This window comes from Varroa jacobsoni, unplaced genomic scaffold (assembly GCF_002532875.2).
Source record: "Varroa jacobsoni isolate VJ856 unplaced genomic scaffold, vjacob_1.0 scaffold_174, whole genome shotgun sequence".
NCBI classification, from domain to species: Eukaryota; Metazoa; Arthropoda; class Arachnida; order Mesostigmata; family Varroidae; genus Varroa; species Varroa jacobsoni.
Genome location: NW_019213076.1, coordinates 83,458 through 96,371, shown reverse-complemented (window position 1 = coordinate 96,371; position 12,914 = coordinate 83,458). Strand labels below are relative to the sequence as shown.

Sequence of the window (12,914 nt, the reverse complement as noted above, 5' to 3'; positions counted from 1 at the left end):
AAACAAGACACCCACACTGTTTCTATTGAGATTGCTGTACCTACTGGTAGACGCTTCGACGCATGATGTCTAGGCGACAATTTGTGCCTTGGAACAAGCACAAAATATCACACGCACACACACACACACACCACACGCACACACACACACGCACCACACGCACACACACGCACCACACGCACACACACGCACACACACACACAGGAACATAATGAGCGAGAGAAAAAAAGATCAATTTTGAAACGCGTCCTAAGATGGGCAAGCAAGCCACTCATCATATACAGATTAATATGAAGATAAACAATACCATTAACAACCAGAACATATTATTACTATTAATATTGCTATGAATTAATTACTATTATATAATGAATACAAAAAGTAACGTATATATATATATATATATAATATGCGTATATTCCTATACGAACACACATGGGAAAATAAGCCATGTTTTGGAGGAAGGAATGGGGTAAATCAAGCATGCAGTTATTGTAAACGCAAGCATACAAGACCATAGTATAAGTGTCCTCCACGGGTCATATCGCGCGCTTAGGCAGGCGCAAACGCAACAACTAAACAAATATAGTAAAAGCAGAAAAAAATAAGACGATCACGATAAAGAGTATCATACTCTTTGACGCGATAATAACAACAATAACAACGACAAAAACGTCACGAGCCATTATGGCATTCATTCACTTACTTCACTCACAGAACAAAAGTAGAAAGGTGCAGCTGCGACAGTAACATTTACACACAAGCAAAGAATAGGAAAGAGAGTAATGAAAACTTTAACAGGTCCCACAAAACAAGCGCCACGCTCGTCATCTATATTGTATATCCATCTCTTCATATAATAACAATAAAGAATTGTGCTGTACATCAGTTCCTATCAAATTCCGCGTACTGCTTTCATGTATTGCTTAACTTCAGCATTGTCACTGTTGCGCTGCAAACGGATTAATAAAAAAAAGTGACCTAAAAGCGTGCACAAAGCTTTGGTCCTCTCCTCAGTGGTGGTAAACAGGCGAGGGCTAGCAGAATGTCGAGCGATAAACACAACAGCATGTGGCTCAAGAAGATATCTACTTGTTTATTTCGATAATAAAATGTTATCAAGATCGCTGTGTTGTTTTAATCTGGTAATAACAAAGAGTTCCAAAAAACGTTATATATCTGATTAGTATGAAAGGCATGTCTATCTTGTAATATGCATGCAAATGTTCAAAACAACAGCTCAGCAGAGTTTGAGCTAAAAGTTTCAGAAAATCTGCCAAATAAAGTATCACGAATTTGAAGCTGTCATAAACAATATTATAGTCTGATTATATGATATCATTATGTATCATTAGTACAGTTATTTGCCTGTTTGATATTGGAAGATCGAAGTAGACGATCAGCAGGTTATACCGGCGGATTACGCCCTAGTGCGCCCTGATCTGGTCTGAACTGTGATTACGTAATTGCTAATCTCAGGAATTAGAGAGTGGCGTGAGATGGTCGATAAGGATCGCATTCAATCTGAGCATGTTACAAAATTTACCAGAAGTTTGCCATGACAGGGCAACTCTGAAGCTGCCGATTTATTTATTGTTTGATCTTGTAAAATTATTGTTTGCGTGTTTTCTATTAGGGTGGGTTGAAACCTCAAACCCATATAAAGGACGCGCTAAATGCCTCCGAAATGAAGAATAACTTTTTGTTTTTGAACTATCAGCATCACAGTTCTTCTGATTCTTCCATTTTGCAAACTAATGCGGGCTTCGATGTTTGAAAAAAGTTCGATTTAAATTTTGATTACATAACAACTGAGCCCGGTCACTTTCGTGTGTGGTTATTCGCCTGAGCGCTCTTTCGAGTTACATGTGGTCAGCTCTGTTACATTGACGCGCCTATCGTGTGTCGCGTAAAACGGTGAGCTGTACCGAAGTTTTTGAGATGAAGCTTGAAATGAAACCATCGCTGCACGCTCAAAGACACGATGTCTGCCTTATGCTGTACCTTACTGCACGATTCTTATGCGAAGAAAAAAACTGCTTTTGACACCGGCCCAACGTTGGCCGTCATTATGTCAAACCAGATGAATTAGTTTCACATAGCTGTAAAGTTTATGCAGCATTTTTTTTAAAACTTTTCTAATTATCGCAAGTGATGCCGCTCTTTAACTGAACGACCATCAAAAATGTTTCTGCACTGTATTCGCCTGCGAACGGCTTCTTCCCAGTCTCAGCATACGCTATAACACTGTCATAACCAAAGGTCTGAACCGAACCCCAGTAATTTTTCAGTGCATTCCCATATGACACTTGTGAATACGGCCTATAAGTAAGCAAATCAGTATCTACCACTAATTAGATGAGATAATTTATAGGTTGATATAAAATCAGTAAACCATTAAGTAAAAAGAGGCACAGGTTGATGAAGGATGAGAGCCTGTTTTTTACAGTTTATTTAACGGTTTACTTTTATCAGACCACATCGTCAGGCATCATCGGCCTCTACATGTCACAGTTAAGATTCTATACGTCGGCAAAGTTATAACAGTAGTAGTAATAATGGTTAACATTTAGGGTCGTGCATGGCGTAGCGCCTAGGCTGGCGGTACAGCATTGCACAAGACATGACCTCCCGCTCGGATAAACTCGGATTTTTGAGCTGATTAGAACGAGCTACACCAAAAGACGTGTGCTACTACTATACGACTATCTGTGTTGTTGTTTGTTTCGGGGCATGTGACCGTATAATGCTGCTAGATACTTATGAAATCGCTACCGGCAGTTGCCATTACACATTTATATGTATTATTAAATATATAATAACTATTTGGAAAATTTCATATCGTATAACATTAGTAAAAAGTAAGTCAAAAAAGTGACAAAAATGCGTTGTTTTTTTTAAAAAGCCACTCTGGTAACACTGTATTAATGTAAGAAAATACATCCTTAAGTTTATACTTTTTAAAATTTTTAGAAAATTAATAGAAAAATATCCGTTATGTCAACTGTTGGTAGTCATAACGAGCAAAATTACATCTTATCGAAAATAAAAAGACATGAAATATTTTTATCAATTTATTAAAATATAGCCCAGAGGTGTTTGCCCGCCACAAAACCTTGTCGGTTGAATTTTAGAGCGAATAGTTTATCAGCAACCGCCGTCATTTAATTTTTGCAGCTGAGTAAAGGTAATGTTTATCTACTTATCGGCGCATTGTCAAAAAAAACTCAATCAGTCGTTGTCACCAATATTGCCGTCTTTTTATCAATTTTTATTTATGGTGGCTGCGCGCCGGAAGCAGATAATTGAAACCATTTTTTCCACTCAACAAAAGTCTCGTTCTCGTCTCATTCACATCGCTATTTAGTCTTGCTTATCAATATCCTTTCACCCAGAGAAAACCGCAAAAATCCTTATCCAGCGAATCAGCCATCCGCTATCCCACAACTACACCGTCCTTTGATATTCGTTCGTTCTGAACCTTGGATAATTCGGTCATGACAAAAATCTAGTGAGTTACGTCCGGCCAGATTGATTCTGCGCTATGTCATGCCTTGTTTTTCTTAATTTTTTTCCATTATGATATATTTAACCTGCCTTAACACATGTATTGTACTAATATTATATATATATATATATATATACTAGTATTTACTCGAGTATCGAGTCCTCTATATGTAGCCTCCTTCAAGTTCGATATCTTTTGATGTTGATGGGTTACTACCGCACTTGATTGAGTTTGTTAATATCGCCCCGCCGTTGCAGTTTTCCTACTTTCTTTCAAGCGGGGGACGCATCCAGCTGATCTTGCATGCCCTAGTCCTAGTATCGCATTTTAGCGCATCAATAAAAAAAAAGACGAGGTGTTTACTTCAAAACGTTTGTCCAGCCGAGTCCCTAATTTCTGACATCTTACGAGACCCCTGACTCACATCTTTTAAGAGGAGACACACAGTATTCTTAACGAACAACAGTTTTCCTCTGTTATACGCCGCTAGTGGTATGACATCATGTTCCCATTATTTACGGTTATCTATCATGTGTATGTATATATCTACATAAAATGTTTTTGAATGAATTTAGTGAATCCATCTCATTGTATATATGTGTGTGTGTGTGTGTGTGTGTGTGTGTGTGTGAATGAAGAAGGTTTTATCTACATAAAACTGTAATAGTTGTGTCAACGTCAATACGTTGGTCGGGGTAAAACGTTTTCCAGCGAAAATAGTAATTACAGTACGTGATAATCGATTCTGCAAGTGCCGCCGCATTTTTATAGAGACGCTTAAATAAGCCTCTTTATTTTATTGTTATTAGAAAGGTTAAAGGTAAAGTTGCGGTAGCGACTAGTGCCGTTTCGATATCCAGCGGATGAGGAACTCGCCAAACACAGCCTTTTGCAGTTTATCGTGGTATCCAATACATGGATAATTCATGTAGATATAAACTAACGTATCAATATTTGTGTATACATTTTTTTTCGATAACCTATTTTTTTGCAACTATCTGCTTTTGACAATGTTCGATTGTTATTAATATTAGAAGGATTTCCAGGTCGTAAGAGGATGCGCAATTTTGAAAACTTTTGCGGGTGCTTCAGTTACGTTCTCCTGCGGTTTCCTAATCGTCTTCACTGTAATAACATCGATTCACTCTTCACAATTTCTGCAGGGGGTAAACGGCGGGGCAAATGTAGAACTCTTAGATGCGAGTTCGGCTTTAATATGAATAATTAAGCACACGAATCGATAGACCAAAGCCTAACTCGTCGATACTACAAAGGCATTTGTCAAGATCTACATTTGTCAAGTTTAATTGTATAAGGATGATGTTATCGCCATAACTATTTGTGTGGCGTTTTTCGAAGTTAGCCTTCTCAGCGTATAAACGCAACGTAGTATAACAGTGTATGGCCATTAGTTTGTGTCTTAAGTTCGTGTAGTTCCCATTTCATTATCGTCAGTTTTCTCTGCCACATCTCGTTCCGCGCTTCCGTTTTGACGAATCTGCAATCTATTTCAGTCAATTCAATCGAAAACTAACAACGGCGATAGAGCACAAGTCGCTGACAAAAAAACTGAAGTTGATTTTTTGCCTACCGTGATGGTTCGTTATTTCATCTAGTGCTTAAGCCCAACTGTCCTTTGCTTAAGGTCAGTCGTTGTATTCAAATATCACCAATTATGATAGCAAATAGAACAGATAATTGGCTTCGTCTATGTGACAACTATAGAAGCAGCTACCCAATGATTCGCGCGGCAAACAACCTTTCATCCATAACTATAGTGCCGGTCGGCCGTTTTTTTTTCGGTGTTACCCCCATATTGTGAGATTACTATTATTATTATTATTATATCATTGTAGTACAAATTAGGGGCATTATTACATATAATTATCCGTATCAAACAATTACATTCGGGGTACACCATACTGTGACTATGTTTAAATCGTCTTCTTAGCTTTTTCTCGAACCAAAATAATGTGCTCAGGGAATTAACATAAACTTAGCATATTTATATAAACAATTCCCAAAACCTCTCCGTTTCCCAAGATCGACACTACGTATTGATGAGTTCGTAAAATAGCCATGCGCAGATTACAAGAGTGATCTAGCAACGAAAAACAGAGCAATTAATTAGATCCAGAACCGGCTGACGCCCGACATCAACAAGAACACCTCAGGTAAGAAAAGCTAAACGATCCTCTTACTTAAATAATGAACTTGTCTTCATTTGTAATTTAAGTTGGATATTTGGCGATATTATGACGGGACTGTAAGCATTCAGTTTCAAGTCAAAATCAATTCTGTCAGCTACCGAACGTCCGCTCGCATATCGCCTGCTTCAAACAAGTACATACTCTGCTGAGGCCCATATGTAAACCAGATGGGCGCTCGCACCGAATGCGCGCAGTTCAAAAACTCGCCTTTTCAAGCCGAAGGTTAAGAACAGGCTTAATGTTTATTGGCACCGAAGAACCGTGCCATACGGAACGCCTCTGTTAGACGACCGCGGGATCGACGATTATCTCTATGAACTTCTTTCACCTATCCTAATAGTCTTAATATCTAATCCTACACTAACTCACCGTTAAATAGATTCAACAAGGATAACGGGGCTCAAGAACCAACACCACTTATAAATAAGCAGATATTTATCCCTTCCGCGCAGGGAGCTTGTTAAAAGGAAGTTTTTTCTCCCTCCGAAGTTCACATATCTCCATTTCCTTACATTTGCCCGCGTACATACGACTTCCTTCTTTTATATCCTAACCACATCGGCTGTTAAATGGGCCACAGTAATACACGAATCACATAGAGATTAATACTAATCATAATGCTTCCAACGTCAGATCGGATAGTGATGTCACTGTGTTGTTTGCAACTTTCAGTATGGTGGGTACCTGGTAATATATTTATGCATAAACGCCTATCATGCTGATCGTGTTTGTTGTTAAAAATAGTAGCAAAGGTAGCCAGGCGAAAACACATACAGACCAACTGCTAATTTTCTAGCGATAATCTCCTTCAGAATATTGCGTGTGCTGTTGTTACTGCCATCCAAAATACAAACGTCTGCGTACCCCTCAGTTTGTCGTCTCTCTACTCTGTACCATTTTTAACAATGCATCGTACATGTTTTTTGGACAGCTTTTGCTAGTCGGTTAAACCCCCATTCCCTATGTTCAAATATTTAATCTGGGCCCGGGTATAGTCCAGGCATCATTAAAGGGTGCTATTTCTAGCTCCCTAATCTCACGACTGTCGTCACTTGTTTGCCGCTTCGCCATGAAGCAAATCTACGGTCATTAATTGTCTAAATTATATATAAAACACGCATACACACACGGCGGCGGAGCTACTAGCAAATTTATATATATGTATATATATAAAATGGGCAAGAAAAAGAGCTTGTTGACCTCTTTGCTGCCATCCCTAGAAAAGATGATAGAGAGGCTTGAATAGACATCTTTATATCCTACCATTTAGCAGCGAAGTAGCTACTCGTGTTTGTATAACCTGCTCTGGTTATCACTGTAGCAGGTATATAAGGTAGATAAGGTATATAGGCGAACCACATAGCACTGTACATGGCTGTTTCTTTTGACAACCAGTTGACAGATAGTTAGGACGATCCGCATACAATGGTGAGTTCTTCGTCGTGCAGATCACTCAGTCAGTCAGTCAGTCAGTCGCAGCAGAAATGCGGACGAAGCCATTAGTACAAAACGAGCCGTGTTAGAATTAGTGTGATTCTTTTGTCATTTACCCTACCGCCGTATGTATCGACTTCTTTTAATGCAGTAATAAATTACAGCATATTTTGATCAAATCGAGAAATCTAGCTTGTTCGTACTGATGCCGCTCTCGCCTTAGTCGTTCGTGTTTGTGCCTCCCTGTCGTTGTTTTTGTGAACGGCCATCACTACAGTCGTGAAGTTATCATTTGTCCAACAGTATTATTTTAATTGCTATTAGTTATTATCGTGGTGATATAATAATAGTAAAACGTCGCAACAATAAAAACTAGTACGGTAACTGGTCGATAGTAGTGGCCTTATTTAGGCTTATTTATCTTGCTGACAACAACGATGTGCCACAGCTGGTGAATTCATGTATACAGTCATTCAAGATGCGGTAATGGCAGGCGTGTTTCTTCCCTACCGTAGTGCTCTCTTGGAGTGAGGCCTTTAGAGATTTAGAGTTCGATTTGCGGTTAGTTTAATGCAGTTAACTGATTAGAAAAAAAATGGGATGCGACCCAACAAATTCTGCTGAGTGTGGTCTACCACACTCCCTCGATAAAACACATAGTGCATACAGTAGAGGATCAAAACATTAATTATGATTTATCATACTGCAGATTGGTTAGCACCAATCGCCCATGAACGTGAAATTGTCGAACTGTCGCTGATCTTTTTGAGTAAGCGCATTACGATTTTCCTTGGGCGGGGTAAGAATTGGTTTCTCTGATGTGAATTCCGTATCAAAGTTGGACACATCTTCCATGTTGCGTACCTGCAATACAATCATGTGACGATAACGCGGAGCACAGAAAATTAAAGCATCGTTAAAAACGATTGTGTAAATGGTAGGTTATCTTATTGTGGCCTACACTGCATCTGGATCACTTAAAAGAGATAGGAGTGTTTTAATGTTCAAGATCTAAATGTGTCTTATTTCTAACTGGGTTCATACGTTTATACCGTACGCCTCTCCAAATCTAAATAAATGAAATAAAACAATTAACACTTGTGGTCATGTTTGTTCTTTTGCCGCGTCCAATGCAACGTTGTTACATACCGTTGGCACAAAAGGCGGCTTCGTGCGTTTGGCCAGCAAGTCTTCCCAATTTATATTTCTAAAGAACGCCTGCTTTTTAACGTCTGATGCGTCCTTTTCCGTTGCGCCCAACCGGCGTTCAGGGTTCTTGCGTAATAGGCGCCGCATAATGGCGATGGCTTCGATTGAAAGGAAGCGCGGGTATCTGACCTCATCATGGACGATGGAGTCGAACACCTCCTCTTCGTCATCACCTGGAAACGGTGATTCACCGACTAACATCTCGAAAATAAGCACACCTAAACCCCACCAATCGACCGCTCGTGTGTATGCCGACTCGGTAAGCACTTCCGGAGCGAGAAATTCCGGAGTCCCACAGAATGTGCCGGTCTTGTCGCCGAAACCCATGCCCTCTTTGCAGAGACCAAAATCGGCTATCTTTACATAGCCATCCTTATCCAGCAGGAGATTGTCCAGCTTGAGGTCCCGATAGATTATTTTGTTGTCGTGCAGATATTCGAGGCCGAGTACGACGCACGCCGCGTAGAAGACTGCACGCGGCTCATTGAATATATCCGTGTGGATATGCATCATCAGGTCGCCTCCACAAGCGTATTCCATCACAAAACAAACGTGCTCAGGTGTTTGGAAACACGCGTGTAAATTGATCAAAAACGGATGTTTTGTTGCATTAGCCACCTATAAAGTCAATCGAAAGAGGTACGGAAAACACAAGGTCAGAAAAAAGATTCGATGATCAGGAAAGGTTGCCCATGAAAATTCACACTTAAAACATGTGGGGCGCTGAAAAAGGCACAATGATTACAAAACATGTGATGTTTAAAATACAAGGCCATGTTAGACCATGATAGTTGATTTAAGCGGCGGAAGGGGGGGGGGTCGCGTTGTTACCTCCAGTACTATGTTAATTCGACTCACCAGCGCCACCTTTTCGGTCAATCATGTACGTGTTGTTCTGCCTTTGAAAAATGAAAAAAGCGTGACAAAATTGTTCTCACAAACCTCAACCGCTGCCGCCATTTCCACGATGCCAACTGAGCAAGTTGACAAAGTAACTGAATTTTCTACTAAGCGTTCCTATCAAGACGGCAACTCTACTACGATGATATAGTCACGGAAGATAACGTGATCTCCGTGTAAAACATTTTCATTGTCTAAAAATGTACTGTGCACGTTAAATTTGCAGGTATTATGCTGACTCTTAATCACATGTGTGGCAAGACACCTACCTGAAATATCCTTTTCTCGGCTAAAAGCGATTCGAGTTCGTCCCTGGCGAGGATATCGGCCTTCTTAAGGGCCTTGATTGCGAAGTATTCGCTCGATGATTGATGCCTCGATAGAATAACCTTGCCAAAGTGTCCACGTCCTAACACTATATGAAAGAATGACGGCAGTGTTTAGTAAGTACTCCGATAATTAGCTCACTTTTATAAAAGGACGAAAATTTTCAAGAAATCCACGGTCTAATCAGCCGCCATAATAGTGAAGACCTCTTCGGCCTCTATGTCCAGAATATTTTTAATTAAAAAAGCAAATTTTTTTAATTAGAAACAGATAATAGCGTCTTCAAGGGGGTTAAATAGCGTTGCTTACTATTTATATAGCTTATATAATGCCTAATTTTTCCCACGATTTCACCTTTAAAAGCAGGAATTCTAATAAGAACTTGCCTTTGAGCATTTGGAAATCTTTAAGCTGTAAGAGTTGAACAGCGGAGGTAGGGACCGGAGGTGGAGCTGCCGTTGGAAGCACAGGTGGAGTGACGGGAGCCGAGCCACTTGAGACAATGCCAATTACCGGTTGTCCGGGTTCTAGCGATGTGTTGCTTAGTGAGCGAATAGAAAGCTTTTCCCCGCTGTCGGTGCTTCCACTCTTTTCTCTTGGCCCCACATGGATGTTGTTGTTATTATGATGGATATTGTCATCAGTACAAAGTGACTCCACGGAACCGGCCAGATCAACGATGGGCTGGGGTGATGGCTCGTGTGACGATCCCCCGCTCGACGAAGGTGTCGAAACGCTCTCCTGATGTGGCGCACAATATATGTATATATAGATGTAAGTATTTATATGTCCAACATTTATATATTTATTCTAATAATAATTTAGTAATCTGACGATGGTAGGTAAATCTGATATTGTGAGACAAACATAACACAAGGCCATATGTCAATGGAAGTAAATTTCTGCCATTTACGTTAAAATTTTTCGTCTCAAGCGGCTGCTAGCCAACGAAACAACGAAAAAAAGAAACTTTGCCAGTTTCTAGAAATATAATTAAGACAAACGACATTCGCACCTATTGCATTTGGGCGATTATACTTGTATCTTGGCAAAAAGCAAAAAATCACTTTATTAACCTAAGAGGATTCCCATTCGAATAAAGGAAAACGATTACCTGTGACGCTGAGTTGGGAAGGGCGGACTGTACAGCGCCGAGGATTCCGGCAGCTCCGCGCCCTCGGGTTGGTCCTAGCGAGGCGCCATTCATCGACTGATTGTTTTGCTGTGACTTTTTGCGCCAGCGAATCCAGGTAACGATATCGATATTCAATTGATTTGGACGCGGTGTTGCTGAAAGGACACGAATAGAAGTGAGGCTTATTTTTTCGATAGAGCTAGCACTTATTATAGAGCAGGCCACAATTAACGAGCACATGCACATATTTAGCCCGTAACAAACGTACCAAATGATGCGATGAACAGCATTTCGGTGATTGTTTCTGTCAACATTACCATTACTCAAGCACTCTTCCTACATGACACCAGCCTATTTGCCTTTTCTATCACTTCAATGTCGCAAACAGCAAGGTAACATAACATTTTGTTCGAATCACAATCAACTAACGTTGACAAAATCGTCCATTTATGCCTGTTCAATGACCGTTCTGAAACATGTGAGAGTGCCGTACAAACTGTCTCCTTACTCTGCAAACCCGATTATTCATTGTCAGACTGACTAATACGCGCTCCGAGTCTTCTTAGAACAAATACTTGGATCCCCTTCCCCATTTCTGGTAGAAAGGAAACTGCTCTTTCAAGAGTTGTTCAGCCCTTACCCACTTGGCGCACAGGCCGTTCAGATTCGGGGGCAACCTTCGGCCGAGAGCAATATAGCTGACGATGACTCACACTGGTCTTCAGGAATACCCTACGGAACTGAGTGTTATGTGGAAAACAAAGGTCCTGCCACTATAGATACGTCACCGACTACTAGTAGAACTACTACTGCTATAAGAACTCTGCTCCTATGGTTTACTACCAAAATCCTTACAGCCCGACCTTCTCCTCAAAGGAGCACTCGCTTTTTGAATTCTTACACGCAGATGGCTATGGAAAAACGCCGAGAATCATAGGAAAATTCCGATCTACACACGACTACTAGGTTTCGTCTCACCATTTCCTAGGCGCACACCTGTTCTACTAAATTAAGCAAGTACTAATCTATCCCTCGTTAGCGTGGCTAATCCGACTAAGTACGTCCTAGTTGGGTTGGTCAAGCCTTTGTTAGGCACCTATGAAACATCTTACAGTTATGTGACATGAATTTGGAGCTATCTTTATAGTCAGTACCATTTTCGAAACTACATCTTAGCATTGAAAATCACTCCTAGCTAAATGCTATACCTTGCACATAATAACCACATATTCACATATGTAAATGTCGTTTCGCGTCGCGGGTTCTGTTCTAAGAAACCACAACCACTGCCTCTGTTGTTGAATGCATGTCAGGGTACGAACTTATCCCGTGGCTTGATAGAAACGGAGCCCGTTTAACTTAGCTTTGAATTAGATACACCTATCTGCGGAAAAATACTCGCGATTTCCATAGAGAATACAAAAAGCATAAAATGAATAATCAAAATACAGCTTTTTTTTTCTCAGGATTTGGTAAAGTAAGATGGCGGACTATTCGGAAACTGAAAAAACCTCCTGCAGCACCAAGTTTCCCTGCGCTTTCCTATAGCCACGTACAGTTTACGCGAGAATCACAATAAATATTTCCTGAAGTTATACTACTATACATTTGAACGGGACCAAGTAACATGAACAGTTCTATACAACCCAATGAGAAGTGGGTATACCTGGGTTAGTAAAATCGTTTACGACCAAGACCAGGTAAGTTCGTATGTGGTTTCAGTAGTGACTAAATGCTGACGTTAAAGGTACAATGGCGGTTGAAGCTGTTATGATGTGACAATGATTAATGTCTGGGGACGAATGTGCATTAATGGAACAAGAATAACGCACACGAAAACGGTAGCCAATAGGAATCAATGAACGCAGCGGTATGTCGATTAATAGACTGTACACGTAACAAAAATATCCGTATGATAGATTACGATCACGGTTGTAGGGCATTTTACGAAATGGCTAGAGGCAACTGCAAGCCCCACTTGATTACATCAACTCAGCTTCTATTGATTATAGGGTTCCTGTTAAACGTTCGTCTGCTTCTACTCTTATATCCTTTAGATTAAGCTGGAATATTATCTTGTGGCGCTGGCTAACATGATCCTCAGATATGAACTTGGGAACGCGAGGTATATTCACCCCTTTCACTTCTGCGCAGCCTTCACGTTTAGTAAGAGCGCGAACAAACCTGACAG

General features: G+C 40.4%; 1 protein-coding gene across 5 annotated transcripts in view; it reads right to left on the bottom strand.

The window, feature by feature from the left end:
- Positions 1-3,061: 3,061 nt before the first annotated feature.
- Positions 3,062-12,914, bottom strand: part of Pkn (serine/threonine-protein kinase N) — a 70,036-nt gene continuing 60,183 nt past the window's right edge. For all 5 annotated transcript variants that reach the window (XM_022852379.2, XM_086972931.1, XM_086972928.1 and 2 more), the window contains 5 exons: positions 10,703-10,878; positions 9,975-10,329; positions 9,531-9,676; positions 8,302-8,979; positions 3,062-8,016 (listed from right to left, as the gene is read on the bottom strand). In XM_022852379.2, coding sequence (XP_022708114.1) covers positions 7,867-8,016; positions 8,302-8,979; positions 9,531-9,676; positions 9,975-10,329; positions 10,703-10,878 — 1,505 coding nt within the window. In that variant the 3' untranslated portion in view covers positions 3,062-7,866. The remainder of the gene's footprint in view (positions 8,017-8,301; positions 8,980-9,530; positions 9,677-9,974; positions 10,330-10,702; positions 10,879-12,914) is intronic.